The sequence below is a fragment of the Kogia breviceps genome, chromosome 8, assembly GCF_026419965.1.
Source record: "Kogia breviceps isolate mKogBre1 chromosome 8, mKogBre1 haplotype 1, whole genome shotgun sequence".
Taxonomy (NCBI): domain Eukaryota; kingdom Metazoa; phylum Chordata; class Mammalia; order Artiodactyla; family Physeteridae; genus Kogia; species Kogia breviceps.
Window position 1 is genome coordinate 54,221,834 of NC_081317.1, and position 23,307 is coordinate 54,245,140.

Sequence of the window (23,307 nt, forward strand, 5' to 3'; positions counted from 1 at the left end):
GGGAAAACCACTTGCAAATGCAAAATGACCATTATCTGATGAGAAAATGGAAAAATTGATGCAGATTCCATTCTCATCTGTCTAGGGTGAGCATGACTGACTTGCCCACTTCTCTGCAGTTCCATGAAATTGAAATTCTTGGCCAAAGCTTCTGAGATATTCAAGATTTGTTCAGGGGTAGGAATTTAAACCTGGCTATCTGCCATCTCTGAGTTTAGATATTTAATTCTTCCAGTTGTAGCTTCTTGTAATTTCATATTCTCATGTAAGTTTATTAAGTGCTATGTTAGAAATACAGACGTTACAATCTAATTCATTGGGAAATAATCATTCCATTACAAAAAAACAAAACAGAGACTCCTTTAGCTATTCCAAGATGTTTAAATGCTTGTGAATCTCCAATTCAACAGAAGGAACGAGTAAAAGGAAAGTATTAGAATCATCTGCCTAATGAATATTCAATGACAATAATGATAAATTCAATTTACTAAAACTTGATTTCCTACAGAACTTCTTAAGAATGTGTGTATTGGATAAAATGGGGGCTCATTTGGAGAAAATAACCTTTCCTCATTCAACTAAGTGCACTCTAGTGGCCTGAAAGTCTGTGCCCTCCAGATGTTAACATAGTCCCTGATCCCATAGCCTCCAGCCTGCAGAGAAGACCTGCTTCCAGGCCAGATGGTGCTGGGCATGAACCCCAACTTTATGTACATCTGTAACCTTGGGCTATTTACTCAGCCTCACTGAGCCTCACTTTTTTCCAGCAGTAAAATGGTATTGATAAAGCTTATAGAGCTATAAATATTAAATGGGATAGAGAGTTACAGCTGTAGAAAACACACTTATGGTACCGGAGGCTAAGGAGGGGAGAGAAAAATTGGAAGATTGGGGTTGACATATACACACTACTATATATAAAATAGGTAACTGGAGGAGTAACAACTGACACTGCAGAAATACAAAGGATCCTGAGAGATTACTAAAAGCAACTATATGCCAATAAAATGTACAACCTGGAAGAAACAGAAAAAATCTTAGAAAAACACAACCTTCTGAGACTGAACCAGGAAGAAATAGAACATTAAAACAGACCAGTCACAAGCACTGATTAAACAACAAATAAAAGCCCAGGACTAGATGGCTTCACAGGTGAATTCTATCAAACATTTAGAGAAGAGCTACCACCTATCTTTCTCAAACACTTCCAAAATATAGCAGAGGGAGGAACACTCCCAAACTCATTCTAGGAGGCCACCATCACCCTGATACCAAAACCAGATAAGGTGTCACAAAAAAAGAAAACTATAGGCCAATATCACTGGTGAACATAGATGCAATAATCCTCAACAAAATACTAGCAAACAGAATCCAACAGCACATTAAAAGGATCATATACCATGATCAAGTGGGGTTTATCCCAGGAATTCAAGTGTTCTTCAATATATGCAAATCAATCAATGTGATAAAACATATTAACAAACTGAAGGAGAAAAACCATATGATCATCTCAATAGATGCAGAAAAAGCTTTTGACAAAATTCAACACCCATTTATGATAAACCCCCCCCCCAGAAAGTAGGCATAGAGGGAACTTACCTCAACATAATAAAGGCCATATATGACAAACACACAGCCAACATTGTTCTCAATGGTGAAAAACTGAAACCATTTCCACTAAGATCATGAACACAAGACAAGGTTGCCCACTCTCACCACTATTATTCAACAGTTTTGGCAGTTTTAGCCATAGCAATCAAAGAAGAAAAGAAATAAAAGGAATCCAAACCAGAAAACAAGAGTAAAACTGTCACTGTTTGCAGATGACATGATGCTATACATAGAGGATCCTAAAGAAGCTACCAGAAAACTACTAGAGCTAATCAATGAATTTGGTAAAGTAGCAGGATACCAAATTAATGCACAGAAGTCTCTTGCATTCCTATACACTAATGATGAAAAATCTGAAAGAGAAATTAAGGAAACACTCCCATTTACCATTGCAACAGAAAGAATAAAATACCTAGGAATAAACCTACCTAGGGAGACAAAAGACCTGTATGCAGAAAACTATAAGACACTGATGAAAGAAAATAAAGATGATACAAACAGCTGGAGACATATATCATGTTCTTGGATTGGAAGAATCAACATGGTGAAAATGACTCTACTACCCAAAGCAATCTACAGATTCAATGCAATCCCTATCAAATTACCAATGGCATTTTTCACAGAAATAGAACAAAAAATTTCACAATTTGTATGGAAACATAAAAGATCCCGAATAGCCAAAGCAATCTTGAGAAAGAAAAACGGAGCTGGAGAAAATCAGGCTTCCTGACTTCAGACTATACTACAAAGCTACAGTATGATACTGGCACAAAGACAGAAACATAGATCAGTGCAACAGGATAGAAAGCCAGAGATAAACCCACACACATATAGTCACCTTATCTTTGATAAAGGAGGCAAGACTATACAATGGAGAAAAGACAGCCTCTTTGATAAGTGGTGCTGGGAAAACTGGACAGCTACATGTAAAAGAATGAAATTAGAACACTCCCTAACACCATACACAAAAATAAACTCAAAATGGATTAAAGACCTAAATGTAAGGCCAGACACTATCAAACTCTCAGAGGAAAACATAGGCAAAACACTCTATGACATAAATCACAGCAAGATCCTTTTTGACCCACCTCCTAGAGAAATGGACATAAAAGCAAAAATAAACAAATGGGACCCAATGAAACAAAAGCTTTTGCACAGAAAAGGAAACCATAAACAAGACGAAAAGAGAACCCTCAGAAAGGGAGAAAATATTTGCAAATGAAGCAACTGACAAAGGATTAATCTCCAAGATATGCATGCAGCTCAATATCAAAAAGACAAACAACCGAATCCAAAAATGGGCAGAGAAATAGACATTTCTCCAAAGAAGATATACAGATTGCCAACAAACACATGAAAGCATGCTCAACATCACCAATCATTAGAGAAATGCAAATCAGAACAACAATGAGGTATCACCTCACACCAGTCAGAATGGCCATCATCAAAAAATCCACAAACAATAAATGCTGGAGAGGGTGTGGAGAAAAGGGAACCCTCTTGCACCATTGGTTGGAATGTAAATTGATACAGCTACTATGGAGAACAGTATGGAGGTTCTTTAGAAAACTAAAAATAGAACTACCATACAACCCAGCAATTCCTCTACTGGGCATATACCCTGAGAAAACCATAATTCAAAAAGAGTCATGTACCACAATGTTCATTGCAGCACTATTTACAATAGCCAGGACATGGAAGCAACCTAAGTGTCCATCGACAGATGAATGGATAAAGAAGATGTGGCACATATATACAATGGAATATTACTCGCCATAAAAAGAAGCAAAATAGAGTTATTTGTAGTGAGGTGGATGGACCTAGAGTCTGTCATACAGAGTGAAGTCAGAAAGAGAAAAACAAATACCATATGCTAACACATATATATGGAATCTAAAAAAAATGGTTCTGAAGAACCTAGGAGTAGTACAGGAATGAAGACACAGGACAGGAATAAAGGGGCAGGACAGAAATGAGGACACGGGGAGGGAGAAGGGTAAGCTGGGACGAGGTGAGAGAGTGGCATGGACTTATATATACTACCAAATGTAAAATAACTAGCTAGTGGGAAGCAGCTGCATAGCACAGGGAGATCAGCTCCATTCTTTGTGACCACCTAGAGGGGTGGGATAGGGAGGGTGGGAGGGAGACACAAGAGGGAGGGAATATAGGGATATATGTATACATATAGCTGATTCACTTTGTTATACAGCAGAAACTAACACACCATCGTAAAACAATTATACCCCAATAAAGATGTTTAAAAAAAAGAAAGCAAAGAAAATTTTTTAAAGTAAATAAATAAATTTTTAAAAATTAAATAAAATAGATAACTAATAAGGACCTACTGTATAGCACAGGGAACTCTACTCAATACTCTGTAATGACCTATATGGGAAAAGAATCTAAAAAAGAGTGGATATATGTATATGTATAACTGATTCACTTTGCTGTACATCAGAAACTAACACAACATTGTAAATCAACTATACTCCAATAAAAAAATTTTTTAATATTAAATGGGATAATGCATCTAAATCAATTCGTTCAAAAGCGAAGTGCTATTGATTTGTCTCTCACCTGCATTTTTCAATAGACGCTAACACAAAACAAAGCACAGTAAGCGAACGACCCCACAGAACCAGGGGATTTCACTTGTTTATTTTTCTTTATCATTTGTGTGTTCCACATCTATCCTCCCACACTAAATATTTGTAATGGGAAATGGCATTCAAAGACACGGGTTCTAACGCCGGCCTCTGCTCACTGGGTAACTAGTTGTCCTTACCCCATCCAGTTGCTTCATTCGTTTGAGCTGCAATTCCTTGCAGCTACCAAATGGTTTAAAGGAGATACTCATAGTTCTGCTAATACCATGAGATAGCCATGTGAGAACACCTAGCACAGCACCGGTGCTTCTTTATGCCCCTGTTTTATTCCCCTTGGCATTTATTCTCATTTCCAAAATAGCCTGGCAGGGAAAAGAGGAGACTCTTTTCCTTTCTCTCACTTGTTTACTTCGGGTTTTTCGGCATCCTTCTGTGTTTCTTCGAGGTGAGAATAATCGCAGTAGTAAGCCACCCTAAAGGCTGCCAAAGCCTGCAGACGGGGGACATCGGGAACGAACACAGTTGCATGAGATGTGTGCCTGGTCCGTGGAGCTGTCCTTTGGCACTCCGCCCAGTCTCTGCCCACTGAATAGAACTGGATCATCTGCAGTGACATTCAGACCTTTTTCCTGAAGAGTCCGAACTAATTGAGAACTTGTCAATGTGTGTAACATGCTTTGTGCTGCCTTCTGCTTTAGCTCCCCTCTGCCAGAACGCACTTCAGTGGCATCGAGCTGTCACTGGATAGACTAGATGGGTCCTTTTGGAATTCCTTCTTTCTGTCATTTAGCAAATGATCATTTGTGCCCTTTGTAATAATGTCACCCAGCTTCCAAAGAGTGTTTTGAAAGCATTAGATCAGCGATTCTTAACCTTTTCAGGGTCATAGACACTTATGAAAATCTGACAGAAGCTATGGATACTCTTCCTCCTGCCCCTGAAAATTCATATGCACACCAAATGTTACAAATCATTTCAGAGATTTCACAACTCCCCTCTTAAATCCAGACTATGGACCCCAAATTCCAGCACTAAGTAGTATTTGTATTTATAAATATTTGTATGGACAGTATTGTCCACCAATAAGCTAATACCAAACAGAGTCAGGAAATTAATATTTGTGTCTAGAGCAATTTTTTTAATGAACCAAATGATTTTTCTTGATCCGCTCTCATGGGTTGGTGGGATAAGTCAGGAAAGGAGGAGGTCTTCACAAGTAAAACAGATACTTTGTTTTACATACACTTAATAACTAGCCTTGAGGACAAGATTATAAATATAAAAATAATTGACGATGTTTAAAAAACAACACCATTAGGAGGTGTTAGCCAGTTAAGGCAACATGCCACCTATTACATACAGACAAAATGCACACGCACTCAGTATAATGATTATGCAGAATGACCATGTCCTTAGAAGATAACATGTGAAATGTTTAGCATGACATCTGCCACTTACTTTAAAATGATTCAGAAAAATATAATAAATATATACATATATTGATAAAGCAAATATAGAAAATGCTAACAATTGCTGAATCTAAGTGGTAGGAGTATTGTGATTCATTGTACTACTCTTCAGGCTTTTCCTGTTTTTGAAATTTTTCATTATAGAACCTTAGAGGATAAACACACATTATTTTAAGAGAAATGTCAACACAAGCACAATCTTTCACATTTGGACAGGATTTTCTCCAATCAGTGAGCATCATTTTCCCATAGGACCATAATTTCACTATATTAGAATCCTGTCCTAAGATGTCCAGCATTCCTATAGCTGAGTAAATAATTAACTTTCAGTGATGATATTATACAACATTATATGATTACTATCATCATTTAAGATGCTCTCTGGGCAGTAAGCTTTTGCCCTGGGACCTGCTGCAAAATGAAGTCTCTAGAACTATCTAGAAGTTCTCAATGTCTAAAGCTAAGGCTTCAGAGTCAACAGCAGTTAGAAAGAAAGCTTTTTCTATAGGATATTCCTCATGTCATCTTCCCCTAATTCTGCAACAGATTTTTAATTCCAACACTGAAAATAGTGCTGAGTATTTCGCCAAGAAGATGGTACTGACTGTAATATCAGCACTTCCTGGCTCCATTTGACAGTAATGCAGTTAGGATTCCCAGAGCGTATCTTTTTCAATTTCTGTTATTGCGAGGCTACATCTGTTCTCAATGGTAAACAATTTCCGCTGTGCTATTGACAGGTAGCAGAGACCACAACCACTATGTGGAACCAGAAATTTTATTTTAAGGCCTGAACCTCCAACATTGTCAGTCCTTTAATACTTCATCAGCAAAAATAGAGCACTGTCATTACTTAATGGCAGATCTCAATTTCATCTCTGTTTTTCTGGTTTGCACTTTGTCTTTATGCTATTGAAAGGATGCATGACATTGGAAATAATAGTTTATTTTCCTCTCACTGTTGTGGCCTCTCCTGTTGTGGAGCACAGGCTCCGGACGTGCAGGCCCAGCGGCCATGGATCACGGGCCCAGCTGCTCCGCGGCATGTGGGATCTTCCCGGACCGGAGCACGAACCCGTGTCCCCTTTATCGGCAGGCAGACTCTCAACCACTGCGCCACCAGGGAAGCCCAATAGTTTATTTTTTAAATCATGTACTTTTTGTTCAAAGCAAGGCTAATGAATAAAACTCTAGATATTCTTAAACAGCTCTAGGGAGGTTAGATGGCTTCCATTTTCTGAATAAATTTCCTTCTGCAGGAAGGTGAATTCAGAGTGTGTTTCATGTTTACTTGGGGAATGCAGAGAGAGTGATGCCTTGGACCCAGGGAAGTACAGCCATTAAGAGCACATAGTTTCAAGTTAGACTTCCTGCATTTCAACCCCAGTGCCTTCACTTACTACCTGTATGACTGTGAGCAAATCAGTTAACTTCACTAGACCTTCCACTCCTGATCTTTAAAATGGGTATAATAGCAATTGGACATCCATAGGCAAAAAATGGATCACAACCAAAGCTCATATTTTATTCAAAAATTAACTCAAAGACCACTACTCAATACTCTGTAATGGCCTATATGGGAAAAGCAGCTAAAAAAGAGTGTGTATATGTATATGTATAACTGATTCACTTTACCATACACCTAAAACTAACACAACATTGTAAACCAAGTATACTCCAATAAAAAAAAAAAAATAGATTGGGGCTTAAATGTGAAACATAAAACTAAAAACTTCTAGAAAAAAATAGAAATAAAATCTTCTGGACCAAGGACTAGGCAAATAATTTTTAGATGTGCTACCAAACCCAGTGTGTCAAAAGAAAAATTGATAAATTGTACCTCATCAAAATTAAAAACTTTTGCTCTGTGAAAGACAATGTTAAGAAGATGAAAGGACTAATTACAGGTGGGGAGATAATATTTGCAAACCACATATCTGGCAAAGGACTTATATCTAGAATATATAAAGAACTCTTGAAACATAATATTTTTTAAAAATCCAGTTAGAGGGACTTCCCTGATGGCACAATGGTTAGGAATCTGCCTGCCAGTACAAGGGACACAGGTTCGAGCCCTGGTCTGGGAAGATCCCACACGCTTCAGAGCAGCTACACCCGTGCACCACAACTACTGAGCCTGCACTCTAGAGCCCGTGAGCCACCACTACTGAGCCCGTGTGCCACAACTACTGAAGTCCACGTGCATAGAGCCCGTGCTCCACAACAAGAGAAGCCACTGCAATGAGAAGCCTGCACACCACAACGAAGAGTAACCCCCGCTTGCCGCAACTAGAGAAAGCCTGCGTGCAGCATCAAAGACCCAACGCAGCCAAAAATAAAATATAAATTTATTTTAAAAATCCAGTTAGAAAATGGGCAAACGATAGGCACAAACATTTCACTGATGAGGATATACAAACAGCAAATAGGTGCATGAAAAAATGTTCAGCATCATAGGCATTAGAGAAATGCACATTAAAACCACAATGAGATATAACTATACCTATTAGGATGGCTAAAATAAAAAATAGCAGCAATACCAAATGCTGGCAAGAATGCAGAAAAAACGATCACTCATACATTGCTGGTGGGAATATAAAATAGCACAGCCACTCTGGAAAATAGGTTCGTTGTTCCTTTTAAAACTATAAATGGTTTTATAACCCAGAAATTGTATTCTTATGCATATATCCTACAGAAATGAAACTTATCTTTATGCAGAAACTTGTACATGAATGCTCGAAGCATCTTTATTCACCATAGCCCCAAACTGGAAACTATCCAGATGTCCCTCAATGGATGTATGCGGTTGATCCATATCGTAGAATACTACTCAACAATAAAAGGAACAAACTGTTGATATCTGCTACAACTTGGATGACCCTCTAGGAAATTACACTGAGTAGAAAAAGCCAGTCTCAAAAGGATACATACTGCATGATTCCACTTACATAACAATCATGAAATTATTATAGAGATAGATAACAGATTACTACCAGGTGATAGGGATGAGGAGAGGGGTGGATGTAAATATAAAGGGGTAGCAGAAAGGAATCTTATGGTAACGGTTCAGTAAAGTATCTTGATTGCAGTGATGGTTATCTGAAGCTATACATGTGATTAAATTGCATAGAGCAACACAAATGCCATACACACCATACAAAATCACAAGTAAGTGTGCATAAAAGTGGCACAGTTCAAGTGAACTCAATAGATTGTACATGCCAACTTCCTGGTTTTTTTTTTTTTTTTTTTTTTTTTTTTTTTTTTTTTTTTTTTGCGATACGCGGGCTTCTCACTGTTGTGGTCCTCCCATTGGGGAGCGCAGGCTCTGGACGCGCTGGCTCAGTGGCCCTGGCTCACAAGCCCAGCTGCTCCACGGCATGTGGGATCTTCCCGGACCAGGGCATGAACCCGTGTCCCCTGCATCGGCAGGCGGGTTCTCAACCACTGCGCCACCAGGGAAGCCCCAACTTCCTGGTTTTGACATTGTAGTATAGTTGTGCAAAATGCTGTCTTTAGGGGAGGCTGGGTAAAGTGTACACAGCAGCTCCCTGTACATTTTTTTACAACTACCTGTGACTCTATAATTATTTCAAAATAAAAAGGTTTTCTTTCAATGCTTCCTAATAGAACCTTCCACCTAGAATTATGACGAGGATTAAATGAGCATTTAGCACTGTCTCTAGTGTAGTTAGTACTCAGTAAAAGTCAGCAGGGATTTTATATATTAATGGCCACCTTTGCTACTTAATTGGAAGACTATGTCTTAGATGAGAGTTTAAACTAGAATATAAATTCCACGAGAGCAAGGATTTGGGCTGTTTTGTTCACTCGACTATTCCCATACCTAGAACAGTGTGATGCATATAAGGTGCTCATTAAATATGTGTTGAAGAATGAATGAAAGAGTGGTTTTGAAGATACCATGAAGGAAGATATTTGGCAAATAGAACACAAGGGAATAACTTGGTAATATCCAAGGTAGGACACAGATAAAATAGCTAAAATGTCAATTTGCCTGGACTGCCTATGAGAGCAAAGGGTAGGAAAGATAAGTATAGATAAATTTGAACCTTCATGTGATTCCCGTTACTGTAGATTGCATCAGCCTTAGGGGGAAAGTGGAATGGTAACTGTCTTCATGTCAGGCCCCAGTGGTGAGGTTCGTAGTCTTTATTGTGTACCATACTTTTCTAGGGTGCCCAGGTATGTAATGGTCAGTGTCCAATGGAACTGTTCCTTACTCCCATGCCTTCCACTTCACTACATGGTGGTCCTGTTCCATTCAGTGCTTCCACCATACTCGCCTCTGCCACTACTATTGCAGGTCCCATTCAACCACCAAAAAGAAGACTGGCTCTCTTAGTTTAAAGGTTCCATGCAATAGTGTTTGGGCACAGGGTCTAGGGATTAAGCCAGAGAATCAGTACCACTCTGTATTAGTCCAAAGAGTTTCTGCTGACCGTGACCTAAGCCCAACACTGGGTCCAGGTCCCTCAACTCTTTTCTGTCTCAGAGTGAGTTTCCTGCCTATTCCAGCATCCTCCTTCCTTGCAAAGCACTAATCCCACAACTTTCTAGCTGTCAATCAAGAGATCAGTGTTGACTGAGCATCTGCAGGATGCTGACACACGGGTAGGCAAATTATAAAAAACAAAGATGTGTAATGTGTAAGACACCCATGTTCAAGGAGGTTACAGTTCCAACCAAGCAAGCAAAATGGCAAACACAAGCAATGGGGACTGCACAGTCCCCATTCTGCCTGAGTGGCCTTACTCTCTCCTGCCACCTGGTTGCATTTTTAGTAGCCAGGTCAGGGACCATAGGAGGCACAAGGTGAATCCTGCTCTCAGGGATCTTACGGCTTCCACTGTTTGGTAGGCTGGCTAGGGCAGTTGTGGTACACACCCAATACAGCTTACCAATTTAGTGAGAAGCATTTAAACTCCTTTTTTGTTTTTATTTTACCCTTTCCAGCTTTATTGAGATGTAATTGACATATAATATATATAACATCCATAAGTGTAGGGGTCTTACCTTCTCTGAATCTTCCAGCCTCCAGAGCTTCCTGATCAAAACCAGGCCCACTAAAGTATATGAGATGCGAAACGCCAGCCTCACCTTGCCAATCCTGTATCCTTCAGACAATGCTGATTCATGGGACAGGGATGGAGTCAGAAGCCAAGCCAAGGAAATATAATCTGTTGTGACATCTCCTCTTCCCTGGGCTGCCAACCTTGGACATGCTCAATTAACTACACTCTAGTGTCCTACACAAATCACCTCTCACCATCCTAATCAATGGAATTTTCCTACTTCCCTTAGAAACCACCCTGTTCTCTAAGCCGGTTCACAACACTGAACCTACTTTTGTCATATAGTTTGTCTTTATTCTCCCTTGTGGCTCTTATTATTAATAGTACTGATAGTAGAGCTAATACATAGCATTTACCATATACCAAACATCGTCTAAGCACTTTACATGTATAAACTCATTTAATCCTCCCAACAACCCTCTGAAGTAGTTACTATTATTATCCCCATTTGACAGCTGAGGAAACTAAAGCATAAAGAGATTAAGTAACTTGTCCAAAGTCACACAGCTAATAAGTGACAAAAATAAGGAAATGAACTTGCACAGTCTGGGCCTGAATTCCATATTCTTAATAACTGTATGACACCACTTCTCATCCTACATTATTTCTTCCCTCATACAACTATTTAAAAGGCAAAATGGGGCTTCCCTGGTGGCGCAGTGGTTGAGCGTCCGCCTGCCGATGCAGGGGACACGGGTTCGTGCCCCGGTCCGGGAAGATCCCACATGCCGCGAAGCGGCTGGGCCCGTGAGCCATGGCCGCTGAGCCTGCGCGTCCGGAGCTGGTGCTCTGCTACCAGAGAGGCCACAACAGTGAGAGGCCCGCATAACGCAAAAATAAATAAATTAATTAATTAAATTAAATAAAAGGCAAAACGTTGTTCCTAGCTGTTTCTAAGCAATTTCACTTCCATTTCATTTTTTTGAAAGGTATCGATTCTTCTGAAGTTTCTTTCTACTATCCCAAATATTTTAATATCATGGGAATTATTCACATAAATCATCAAAACGCTTTGCTTCCAAAGTTTCTATTCCCATGCTTTTTACTTAATTTCTGTCCTTTCTCTCCATCCCAATGTGTTTCTTTAAACCAAAGTTGCAAGTGGGTCTTCAGCACTTCATTAATCTTTGAGATTCTTACTTTCCTAAAGGAGAGTGACAGTGGCGTAATTACCTGGCAACCAGTAGTAAAAGTAATTTGAATTTAAATCTCTTAGTATTTCTTTCTTTAGGAATTTATTTAATCCTGTTCCCCTTAATATCTTAGGGAGTATGTTAGGGGCACAATAAAGGGAGGCAAAGGGACATGATTTTGCGTCTCATTAAGAAGTGGTTGGGGCTTCCCTGGTGGCGCAGTGGTTTAGAGTCCGCCTGCCGATGCAGGGGACACGGGTTTGTGCCACGGTCCGGGAAGATCCCACATGCCGCGGAGCGGCTGGGCCCGTGAGCCATGGCCACTGAGCCTGCGCGTCCGGAGCCTGTGTTCCACAACGGGAGAGGCCACAACAGTGAGAGGCCCGCATACCATAAAACAAACAAAAATGGTTGGGTTTCTTTCCTTTTAGATTTCAGATTTGAAGTTTTTGCACCTTTTATCCAGTCTTCCTACAGGCTTTGAGGTTTATTCATCTTTAACCAGAAGGGAGATTTTAAATGTTTTTGCTTATTGAATATAAATGTATTGAAAGCACAAGGAGACATCATTTAATACTTCCTTGTTAATTTTTACATGAAAATCAGTCATTCAAATCATCCCTCACCCAACCTTTCTAAATTCTAAGACATTAAAGTTAATATCAATTAAATAATGGATTAATATTTTGAATTGCCAGCATATATGTTTTGTATCACATTTATGACAAAACAATTATACTTTTAAGTCTGTTCTTGTATACTTTATAGTGCTTCTGAGTCCTTTGCACACTGAATTTAGGTGCATTTCACAGGACTTAGTGAAAGGTTATGGTGGTGGAAGTTTATGGGTGTTACTTGACTGTTGTGAAAAATTGCTTGTCTTTCTATATCTGTTGCCAAAGCCACTGGCCAGAAAATCCACCCTTTATTTTACACACTTGTCTTTTGGCACATGAAATCTTCCCAGTTACCCACTTGATAGTGTAATTTGCAGGTAGGGGGTTACCAACCAGAGTAAACCAGGGGCTGTGTGTTCATGATGTAGCTATAAACTGTGCAGTATTTGCCTCATGTTTATGTGTGTGAGGTAGCCCTGGGTGCCTGTATGCAGGGTAAGCTCTGTACAAAGTCACATCAAAACTATACTTAGTAGTCAGGGGAATCATTTCTAACCAGTGGCTTTTAAGGGCCAAAGGAAGAGAGGTGGTTTAAGGATTTGTGAATGATTGATAGCATTAAAAATACTTTGTATACTTTTTAAATGAGTTGTGTGTTTTATTTTCTGGGATGGAGGAATGTGGCACTTTCAAAACACCTATCCAATGGGTAGCAAAATTCCCACAGAGAATTGGGTTTCCAGCAGGAAAGACAACAGATATTAATGGCATCATCTCAGTTGCTCAATTACTTGCAGTAATTAGGGAGAGGGTCAGTTTCAATTAAAGTATTGAATTACAGAATACTTCATGTTAAGTAAAAGAGGTATTCTTCAAGAATTGCTGTGGAATACTATGGATTTGGCTTAACAGATCTTTCCAATAACTGGCACAGCCTTTGTGAACAGACCACCAGGAATTGGGCTTTGAAATTGGTACAGCCCAAATGTATGATATTTTGGTGTGTTTAAAATTAAGGAAATTAAAAAAGCAGAATGTGTAATAAATATGCCAAGATTAATCCTTAAAGTCACGTCAGTCCTCTTTTGAAGTTGTCTTTTCTGTGACATCCAGTGGGTTAGCATAAACTTGCCAGATGTTCAATGGCCCTGAAAAGAAAATCACAACACAGAGGCCAATCCAAAACCCAGTTACTTTGTTAAATAATCCAGTTCTTAGAAACACTACGAGCTGTGCATATCTGGATCATTTCTCTGGTCCTTCACTAGTTACTTCCAGTGTAATTAAAGCCCCTTTAAAATTGAATTCCTAACATAATCAGAGGCACATTTCCAGGACTGTGAGGCTGCTTCAAGATGCGATTAGAGGGGGGCTAAGTCAGGTGAGCATCAGGAATCATCGGTAGAGGTGGGCAAAGCCCTGAAAATGAGCGATTATCATCATATGTCACATTTCTCATCTCTTTTGCAACAGGGCTACATAAAAGGAAAGTGCAGGGGTGTTTTAATGGCCTCAGCTGCCATTTGTGTGTGTGCCTAAATTTGCATGTTGTAACCTGATGTATATTCATGTCTGCAAATTACACTTGAAAGCAAACTAATGATGCCAACCTCTGCTGACATTAAGCAGTGGGAAATTTTGTAAAGGATTTAGACCTTTCTCTGCACTGAGTTTTATCTTTGTAGAATCTATGTACAGCACACTTTCTCTACATTTATTGTGTCTTATGAGCCTCGTTGCTTGTGAGAGAAAAAGCAAGTCAATGGAATAGATATTTTTTTCTTCCTTTCAGACCACAGGACAGGTTGGGATTTTTTTTTTTTCTTCCTCAAATATATTTTTAAATCTATCTTTTAAATCCAAACTCTCTGCTGGTGCTATTTTTGTTCTTATAAAGACCACACTTTTCTTTCCTCAGTTTCATCCCATTCCTTCATGTTCTGTGTTATTGCTGTGGTATCAATCCCAGCTCATAATTATTTGTCTCCCGTTTAGCCACAAGGTGTAAATTTGCAACCTAAAAAAGGCATGCTCTGACAGTTAATCTCCATGTGTGTCCAAAGGCTGATCTGGCTGCACTGGATAATTTCCCTGGGGGATTGTTCTGTAGAATGGGGGGCCATTTGTTGAGGTGTCTAATGTGGTAGACGAGAAAATGAAAGGACTGCCAGAGAGAAACAGGATCATACGGTGGCTTTCAGAGCAAAAAGGAAATCAAAGGACAATTTCAGGTCCAGTCTAGTTCCCCAAGCATGTTTCTGGAACTAGGGAAGCAGCGATATTTTCTTGTTAGTGTTTTCAGAGAAGTCACCAAGAGAGAGTCCCAAATTAGGAGGTAATGGCAAATTTAGTCATGCCTGTGGGCTGTACTCAGAAATTATCTCCAGCCTAAACTCTTCCGTTTGTGCCTGAGCCTTACAAGTTCTTCAAGGGTCTGCAAAAGTGTTTGGGGCCAGAAGAAAAAATATATGTTGACATTGACTCTGAGATCCAAAAATTATCTACAAGATTATGAACTGTTTAATTGAATGTTGACAAAATATGTACTATCAACTTCCATTAAGTATTAAATTTAGCCTTCTTAAAAATTACATGAAACCAAATCACAGATTCAGTTTTCTCACTTTTCAAGATTTCTAGCATGCCAATCATGAATTAAGTGAATTGCATATAGCCAGTAATTTGAAATGCAAAATTATAAGAATCCTTTCCATTTTTTTTTTTCACACAAAAATGTATATCGTAGGTGGGATGTGAGGGCATCTTCACGTTCTTTCTGTGACATGTGTGGTAGGACTAAAAAAAGAGAGCCCAGGGCCCATGAAGATTTTAAAACAGTTCTGCCCTCGTCTTCTCTTCTCCGAGTGTGTGATTAGTCCTGAAGACACAGGTTAGCAAAGACGCTAATTGGAGAACCAGTTTCTTCTTGCTGTATGTACCCATAGTTGAGGTGAAGTGACAGAGGCGGTAGTCTGATCACGAGGAAGTTCCCAAGGCACCTGCATACCCTTGGAAAGATCACAGGACAGTGCCTGGTTCTGTTGAAGAGGGAGTGTTCGTATTAGGCGGGGAAAGCAAAGCCGTCCAGTTGGGACATGTTAGAAGAGCACCAGTGTCCCTTGTCTGAGTTGTGTTCTCTCCCAACAGATGACAGGCTCTCACGTGCCCTTCAGTTTTAGTCAACTTTTCTCAGTGTGACAGATATTTCCTTTTTTAGAATGGAAACTTTGAAGTGGTGGGGCAGGAAAGCAGGTGGATTATCTGGATTCCCTGTGTGATGATCTTAGTCTTTACTTCAAAGGCTTAACGTCTTCAGGCTTTTATTTTATTCATCACACTTGGAACAGTGAATGTCAGTTCCCTCCGAAATACATGGAATATGACAGATCCTTGTAATCCCAGCCCCAAATAATGACCACTAATAAGAATAACCACTAATGATTCTTGCAGAACTTTTTTCTTTACATATACTGCAGTATTTTCTTTTATAAAATGAGGTAATAAATAAGGCTTTTAAATTTTTTTCAGTTAACGATATATCTTAGGTATTTTTTCCTTGTCAACACATGTGTACTTAGCTCATTCATTGCAGTGGCCACATGACATTCCACTGGATGGCTGGACCACAATTGATTTAACTGCCCTCTGTTACTGGACATTTACGTTGGCTATTCAGCTTTGATCTTTCAAGCGAAAGTACCATATGCCCAAATAAACCATGATATATTAGCTAGAAACATACACTCTTGACCCCTGCATTGGCATAGTCCTTCCCAGGAGCAGAAAGAACCAACTCTTTCCCTATACTGATGCTTGTGATTAAATGTAAAACCTATATGTGTTTAGTTATTTCTGTGTCTTTTGTTTCTGCCTTTTCCTCTTATGCAGTCATCTGCAGCCAGGGACAAGGATGAACAGGCTCTACCGGTAGGAAGCAGTGGCCTTGCCTGCACCTGTTCATGTGCCTGTGGAGAGTGTGAGGGCAGGGGTGGGCGGAAGGGGCTCTTGTGCTCAACATCCTCTCCCTTGGAATACTTAAAGGGTTTAATCTGCTGGTGTGTGTATGCTCTGTCCTATAATTAGTGTCAACTGAATTCTTACATTGAATGACAAATTATTTCTGGGACTGGGTTTCAAAAAGTTTGAGTTCTCTCTTTCACTTGGCATGGAAAAGTTGAAAGAGTGAGATATTTCCAAATTACATTCCAAGGGATGTTGAGCAGATATTTGGGGACCGCGAGGGATCTAATGCTTGGTATCTATTTGTGTATCTGCATGCACCTATTTTTTTGGTTGGAAGTTTCTTTTGGTTCCATCAAAAGAAATGCTGCATGAGATCTATATATTCAATATATACATAATGCCCCAAAGACTGCTTTAAGTTCTGTAGACATAATCCTAGGCTAATGAAGATTTCCACAAGACAGTTCTTTCGGTTTCCCAAAATAAGGACCATAGTAACAGTGATTATGACAAATTATTAACAACAAACACATTTTCCAGTTCCTGTCCAATTAACATGTCACATTTTGTATTGTGCAGCTTGGCAAGGAAATGACCATCAGTTTTTGTGTTCAACCATCAAACAGTGATTACATTTCAACTCTATTCAAATCTTTTAACCTTTCCCCTAAAAATTTTGGAGACTTAATCTTCTGAATCAAATAACACAATGCATTAAAAAATGTTCCAGATTGTTGAGGCTGAAAGGACTAGTAATGAAGATACATATGACCCCATTCTTCCTCCTGTGATGCTTAGAGCAGACTTCTGACATGCATTGAGAGCCCATAGGATATGCCTGATCCAGTACTGGGCTAAGGGTGCAGACCCAGTCTCTTCTTTTGTGAATCATGATCTGGTTCACCAATGAGACACCAGTAATCCCCTCTGATTCTTCTCCAAACCCCGTAGAGTTGGAAATATTATTTCTAATAGAATATCAATTATAATAAAATCACACTAAAAAATGCAGATTTCTCCATGTATCTCACACTGACATTTTACCCATACTTCAAGCTTACTCTGGGTTTCATGTTTGTCTCCAAACATATGGCTCGTTTTAAAAAGTATTCTATAAAACAAGGGACGAATGGGCAATAGTTTGGAAACACTGTCCAAGTTAATCAAGTTAACCAGATTTCCTTAGTGTTAGACTTAGTGGTCTAATGTGTATCTTAAAATTCTAAAGGTGAGTTGGTCTAGGATGTAGCAATGTCCAAATATATTTGGTCAAGGAATCTCTTGTGGGACTTCTCTTGGGAAACCCCCTTGTGGATCTGGAGTGTAATGGAATATTTTGCAAAACCCTGTAATGTAAAGGACTCTTTGGAGACAGGAAGGTTGTCTGTGGATTCATAATAGGAGATTCTCTCTCTTCAAATCTCACTTAACACAGACCGTAAGCCTTCATGGATGAGAGCTGCGGTTCCCATCGTGGAGATGAGGTACCCCGGAATGTGTGCAGGATGTCCCTTTGCAGAGCAAGGGGGAAATATTAGCACCTCTATTGTTAGCTTTCTTTGTTACTCTTCATTATTTCTACTTTTGCAAATGTTTTATGATATATATGCCCATATTTTAGTATGTGTCTGGATATAGATAGAGATATATATGGATATAGATACAGATATAGATAGATGCATATATACACACTCAAAACTTTTACTGATAGGAGGCACAATCCAGACATCTTAGAGACCACCCACTGGTTCAGAGAACAGATTTTGAGTGAAGCGGACCTGCAGCCCATTCCTCTATCCTCCATTTTTTTAATCTGTGTGACCCGAACACCTCATTTCGCTTCTCTGAGACTAAATTTCCTCATTTGTCTAAAGGGAACAATAATGGTATCTAGTTCATAGGGTTCAGTTAGAGCATGCAGGTGAAGGCTATGGCACGTTGACTAGCATATAGTAAGTTGGATGTGAGAACGCCATTCCTTCAGGAGACTTTGAAGGGATGTGCACTGAAAATCTTTGCTTCGGTTGCGTGTGAGCGTCTGACAGACTAGGTGAGGACTTGCCTTGCATTTCTGGGCACTAACGGCCTCTTTGTCCGGTCCCTCTCTCTGCTCAGGCGAAGCCGCGTCTGCAGCGGGGCGGGAGCTCCGCCTCCCTCCACAACAGTCTTATGAGGAACAGCATCTTCCAGCTCATGATACACACCCTCGACCCGCTTGCTGAAGGTAAACATCAGGCTTTGGCTTGGGTGGGGGAGAGGATGTGCAAAGTTCTCTCTTCATAAAATATGTTCACGCTTCCGTCACAAACTGGCTGATGTCCGCGTGCTAACCTCTGCCAGAGGCAGCCCTGGCCCTTCTGCGTGCTTATCTGCAACCGCCCAACTCACGATCAGAGATTTTTCACCAGGAGCAGGAGCGGAGGTCTGTTGGCTGATTCTGTCTTTTGATGCCTCCAGCATAAATACAGTTTGTTACGAGGCGGAGAAGACAAGAGAGGTTTCTCTCCCTTCCAGTTAGAGTAACAGTTCTCTTTCATCATCCTCCTAAGTTTCAAATGAAGAAAAATTGATAAACTGTACATCTTAAAAAAAGAAAAGATGAGACAAGACCTTCATGACTTAGGAGGGCTGTGATTAGTTTGGGGAATGATGTTCACTGCAGAGCACTGATGTTGTACCTATTCTTTGGCAACTGGAAGAAGGGAGGTGAGCTTCTAAGCACCTAAAGAGCACTCTCTAAGATAACTGCTTAGGATCAGACTGAAGAGGCCTGGTTCACCTCCTAGGGACATTATATAAGCCATCACCAAGAATTCAGTGTTGTGTTCTTCCAGTTTTACTCATTCACAAGGAAGCCAGGTACATCTTGTTTCTTGAATTGCATAAGTATCCTAAAAAATTAATTTTTCAAGGAAGCAGATATCTGATGCATCAAATAAATATCAGAGTTAGGCTACTAGCAAAGGGTTCAAATATAACCAAGTCTTTTGTTCTCCATTCATCCCTGGACCTTACAGTAAGGCCTGATGTTACACGGAGGCAAATAGCCTGGGAAACAGGTCTCTGCCACTGACAAATTATCCCCACATAAATCAGAGCTCTTAACCAATATAAAGCTCGGCTAAATAATTTCAAGGGTTCAGGCCATCAGGAGATTCAGATGCAGTCAAGAAAACTCTGGGACCTCAAGAGTGGCTCCCCAGGTCCTGTCTCCCCTCATTGGACACGCACCTTCACCCAGAATAATAAGTGAGGATCACGGGCTCACCTCTCACTGTGGAGCATTTCAGTTATAAAACATTTCTGCCTTATACCCCAGAGAGTTACGTAGCTGATGTGATATTTTCCAAAGAGCCTTCTTTCATAGATCCTGGGTTCTGTTTACTCAGGTAATCCTTTGCCAGGAACATCCTAAATATCATTACTCTCTTTACCAGAGGTCCACATGACAAGGGAATTAGCCCTGGCCACTAGCCTTCTTTTCCTCCCCACCAGGGTCACCCCCACAAAAATGACCTCAGGGAGTGAGGGGATTGCAGGCCAGCCTCCGCCCAGCCACGAAGCATTTGTATGACTTTGGGCAACTTAGAGCCTCTCTAGTACTTGGTTCTTTCACCTACAGTAATAGTTACCTTTGTCTGGTACTTTATAATTGACAAAGTATTTTCACACCTGTGAATCTTTGCTTTATAATAAGACTTCATAGCTAACATTATTATTCTAATTTCATAAAATAGGGTACCACCAAAAGAGATCTCAAATGTATCTCCTTCTCTCTCTGCCAGCTCTTTATTCCAAGCCATCTTCATCGCTTCCTAGCTGGTCTTCCACTTCCTCCGTTGCCTCTTTCTTTCCATATTTTCCACACAGCAGCCCAAGTAATCTTCTTAAAAAGTAAATCAAATTTTGTCACTCCTATTAACCTACAGTGGCTTCTCGTGGCTCTTAGGAAAGTTGTGAAATACTTGCCATGGTCTGCATGATCTGTCTCTTTCTCCAAACTCACGTTGACTCACTTTGCTTTAGCCAGACAGAGGCCTTCTGTAGTAAAACAGATACTTCTTTCCTGCCTCAGGGTCATTGCATAGGCTGTTCCCCCCACCCAGAATACTTTTCTTTTTCCCATTTTCTTCCACTTTTCCCAGCTTTATTCCTGCCCGTTCTTCAGTGCTCTGTGTAAATGACACCTCCTGACCATCCAGTATAAATCAGAGCCCAAATCATCCTCTCTCAATGCACCCTTTAATTTTTCCTTTTTGCCCACATTAAAATTTGTGTGGTTATTTGTTCACTGCCTGTCTCCCCCAGGACATGGTAAATTTCTAGAGAGCAGGGATTCTGTTTATTTACTAGTTGTCCTCAAGGACTAGCAGTCTACCTGGAACATGGTAGCTGCTAAGCCTTAGAAGAATTAAGCAACTTGGCTAAAGTCATGCTTTTGCTCTGATAGTCACACAATTTCAAAGCCCTCTAAAGCCCCATGGGTTTAAGATTGTATCTTGGTTATTTTGAGCCACCATCTTCGCCACCCGTCACCCAAAAGAGTCAGGTAAGAGAAGAAATGAACTATCTTATCTGCCCCAACTTGATTATGAGCAGGCAGGCAACTGGGTATATTTATTTCTGGCAAGGCACATTATGTAGTAATTGAGGACAGACACCAGAGCCAAACTCTCTGGATTCAAATTCCAGCTCTGCATTTATTAGCTGTGTGACCTTGGATAAGTTACTTAACCTCTCTGTACCTCAGTTTCCTCATCTGTAAAAATCAGGATGATATATAATGATGTCTACATCATAAGGTTGTGATAAGGACTAAAGGAGTAAATATACATTAAGCATTGAACACATTGCCTAGCAGATTGTAAGCACCATATACAGGTTTAGAATTACTCTGTTCCATTATTTTGAAAAATAATGCAGCATATGAATGTTTTAATTTAAAACATTCAAAAGCTTATGTGGAAAAAATAAGTCTTCCTCCTCCAACAACCTCCCAATTTTCTCCAGTTCCCCAATACTTCCAGAGGAAACCACAGCTACCAATTTCTTGGGGCTCATTCCAGAGATGATCTATGCATATACAGTTCCGTGTGTGTGTGTGTGTGTGTGTGTGTGTGTGATTGTCCACAGGTCTCAACAATCTAAATTTCTGTGGTTTTTGTTTGAAGGAGTTCAGTTTCTGGTAGGGCTTGTTTTTGTTTTTCTGTTTGGTGGGGAGGTTGTACTTTGTGAGATAAGAGAGAGTGAATCTGAGTTGTCTCGGAGTTGCGCCATCAGTGATTTTACGAAACACCTGGCCCTTGTAGGGCTGTGCCGCTGTTAAAATGTTTGTTCCTGCTATACCAAGATGTGCCTTCCGAATCTGGACGTCTGCTTTCAAGGTGAAACCTCTCCCCGAAAGACGTGGAGTGCTCCAGTGGTGTGAATCTGGGAGAACGCTGAGAGCCATAATCAGTTCTGGACTTGAGTGATTAGAAAATATGGAAAGTACTTCAATGCTTTAAAATTGCTCCATAGCACGCGGCCAAGAAAGCAGATTGCTCTGGTATTTTTCCCCGAAAAAAATTCACAATCATTTTCCCTTCCAAGAACATTCCAAGCTCTCAGAAATAGTCATATCTCTTTTAGTTTGCATCTAATCACTTGAGTTCACACATCCGCATGCCAAACTGTCACCTTTTAACAATATTGAGCATGCTGGTTACATCACCAAGCTGACCGCGTGAACACTGCAGTGGCTTCTCTGTTATACTATTGGTTGTTCCTGGCGTCTGCCTTGCTGAGTCATTGGCGCCACATGGCAGACAGTGTTCATAAAGGGAAGTTTTCAACATCACCTAGGACAGATGACCTATGGAAAGACAGTCAATGCCCTTCCCCAGGGCACTGATTCCTACACTAGTTGCCACCTTATTATGGGGCCTAATTGTTTGCTTGTATTGGCCTTGGGCACTCTTGGCCCCATTGTTTCCCTGTTGCTGGAGGAGGAGGGTGCTGGAGTATTTGTTACAACAGAAAATTAAACTGAACTACTTAAAAAAAAAAAAAAAAAACAATGCCCTTTTTCTCACCTGTGCCATTCTGGTGTCAATCCAGTGATGGAGCCCTTACTAAAAGCTTTAATTGGTAGTCAGTTGGGCCTCTGAGCTGGAGCCACTAGACAGCAGTGTCTGTGTTTATCTATTGATATGTAACAAAGCACCCACCCCCGTATTATTCCTGCTCATGATTTCATGGATCAGGAATTTGGGTGATTCAGGGATCATCCAGATGATTCTTCTGTTCTATGTGGTATCAACAGAGGTCATTTGATGTTATTCAGCTAGGAGACCTGCAGGTTAGAAGGTACAAAAGGGCCTCGCTCACATGTCTGGCACCTTTGAAGTTACAGCTGGAAGGCCAGACTCTGCTGGGCCCCCTGACTCTCCAGGTTGACTCAGGGCCTTTCCACATGCTTGGCATTCTTACACGGTGGCTGAGGACTCCAAGAGCAAACCTTCCAAGAGGCCCAGGCCGTGGCAGCAAAGCTTCCCATGACTTAGCCTGGGAAGTCCCAGGAAGTCACTTCTACTGTATTCTACTAATCAAGCCATCACAAAGGCCAGCCCAGACTCAAGACGGGGAGGAGGAGACTCTGCCTCTCCATGGGAAGATAGCAGAGAACGTGAAACCACCTTTCATCTAACCTAATCTGTTTCAGGGACACACATCACTGAGAGCTTCGTCTGTCCGTGGTTCATTGGTGTGCTCTGGGCACACTACACTGTGTGGAAGGGACAAAGCCATCGTCAGCTTGCCTTGGG

The 23,307-nt window shown here is 40.4% G+C and overlaps 1 protein-coding gene across 4 annotated transcripts in view; it reads left to right on the top strand.

Moving 5' to 3' along the window:
• The window catches only part of SLC24A2 (solute carrier family 24 member 2), a 252,875-nt gene that overhangs the window by 135,657 nt on the left and 93,911 nt on the right, over positions 1–23,307 (top strand). For 2 of the 4 annotated variants that reach the window (XM_059071138.2, XM_067041428.1), the window contains exons 3-4: positions 16,427–16,465; positions 18,617–18,725. In XM_059071138.2, coding sequence (XP_058927121.1) covers positions 16,427–16,465; positions 18,617–18,725 — 148 coding nt within the window. The remainder of the gene's footprint in view (positions 1–16,426; positions 16,466–18,616; positions 18,726–23,307) is intronic. The other 2 variants (XM_067041427.1, XM_067041429.1) reach the window with 1 other exon arrangement.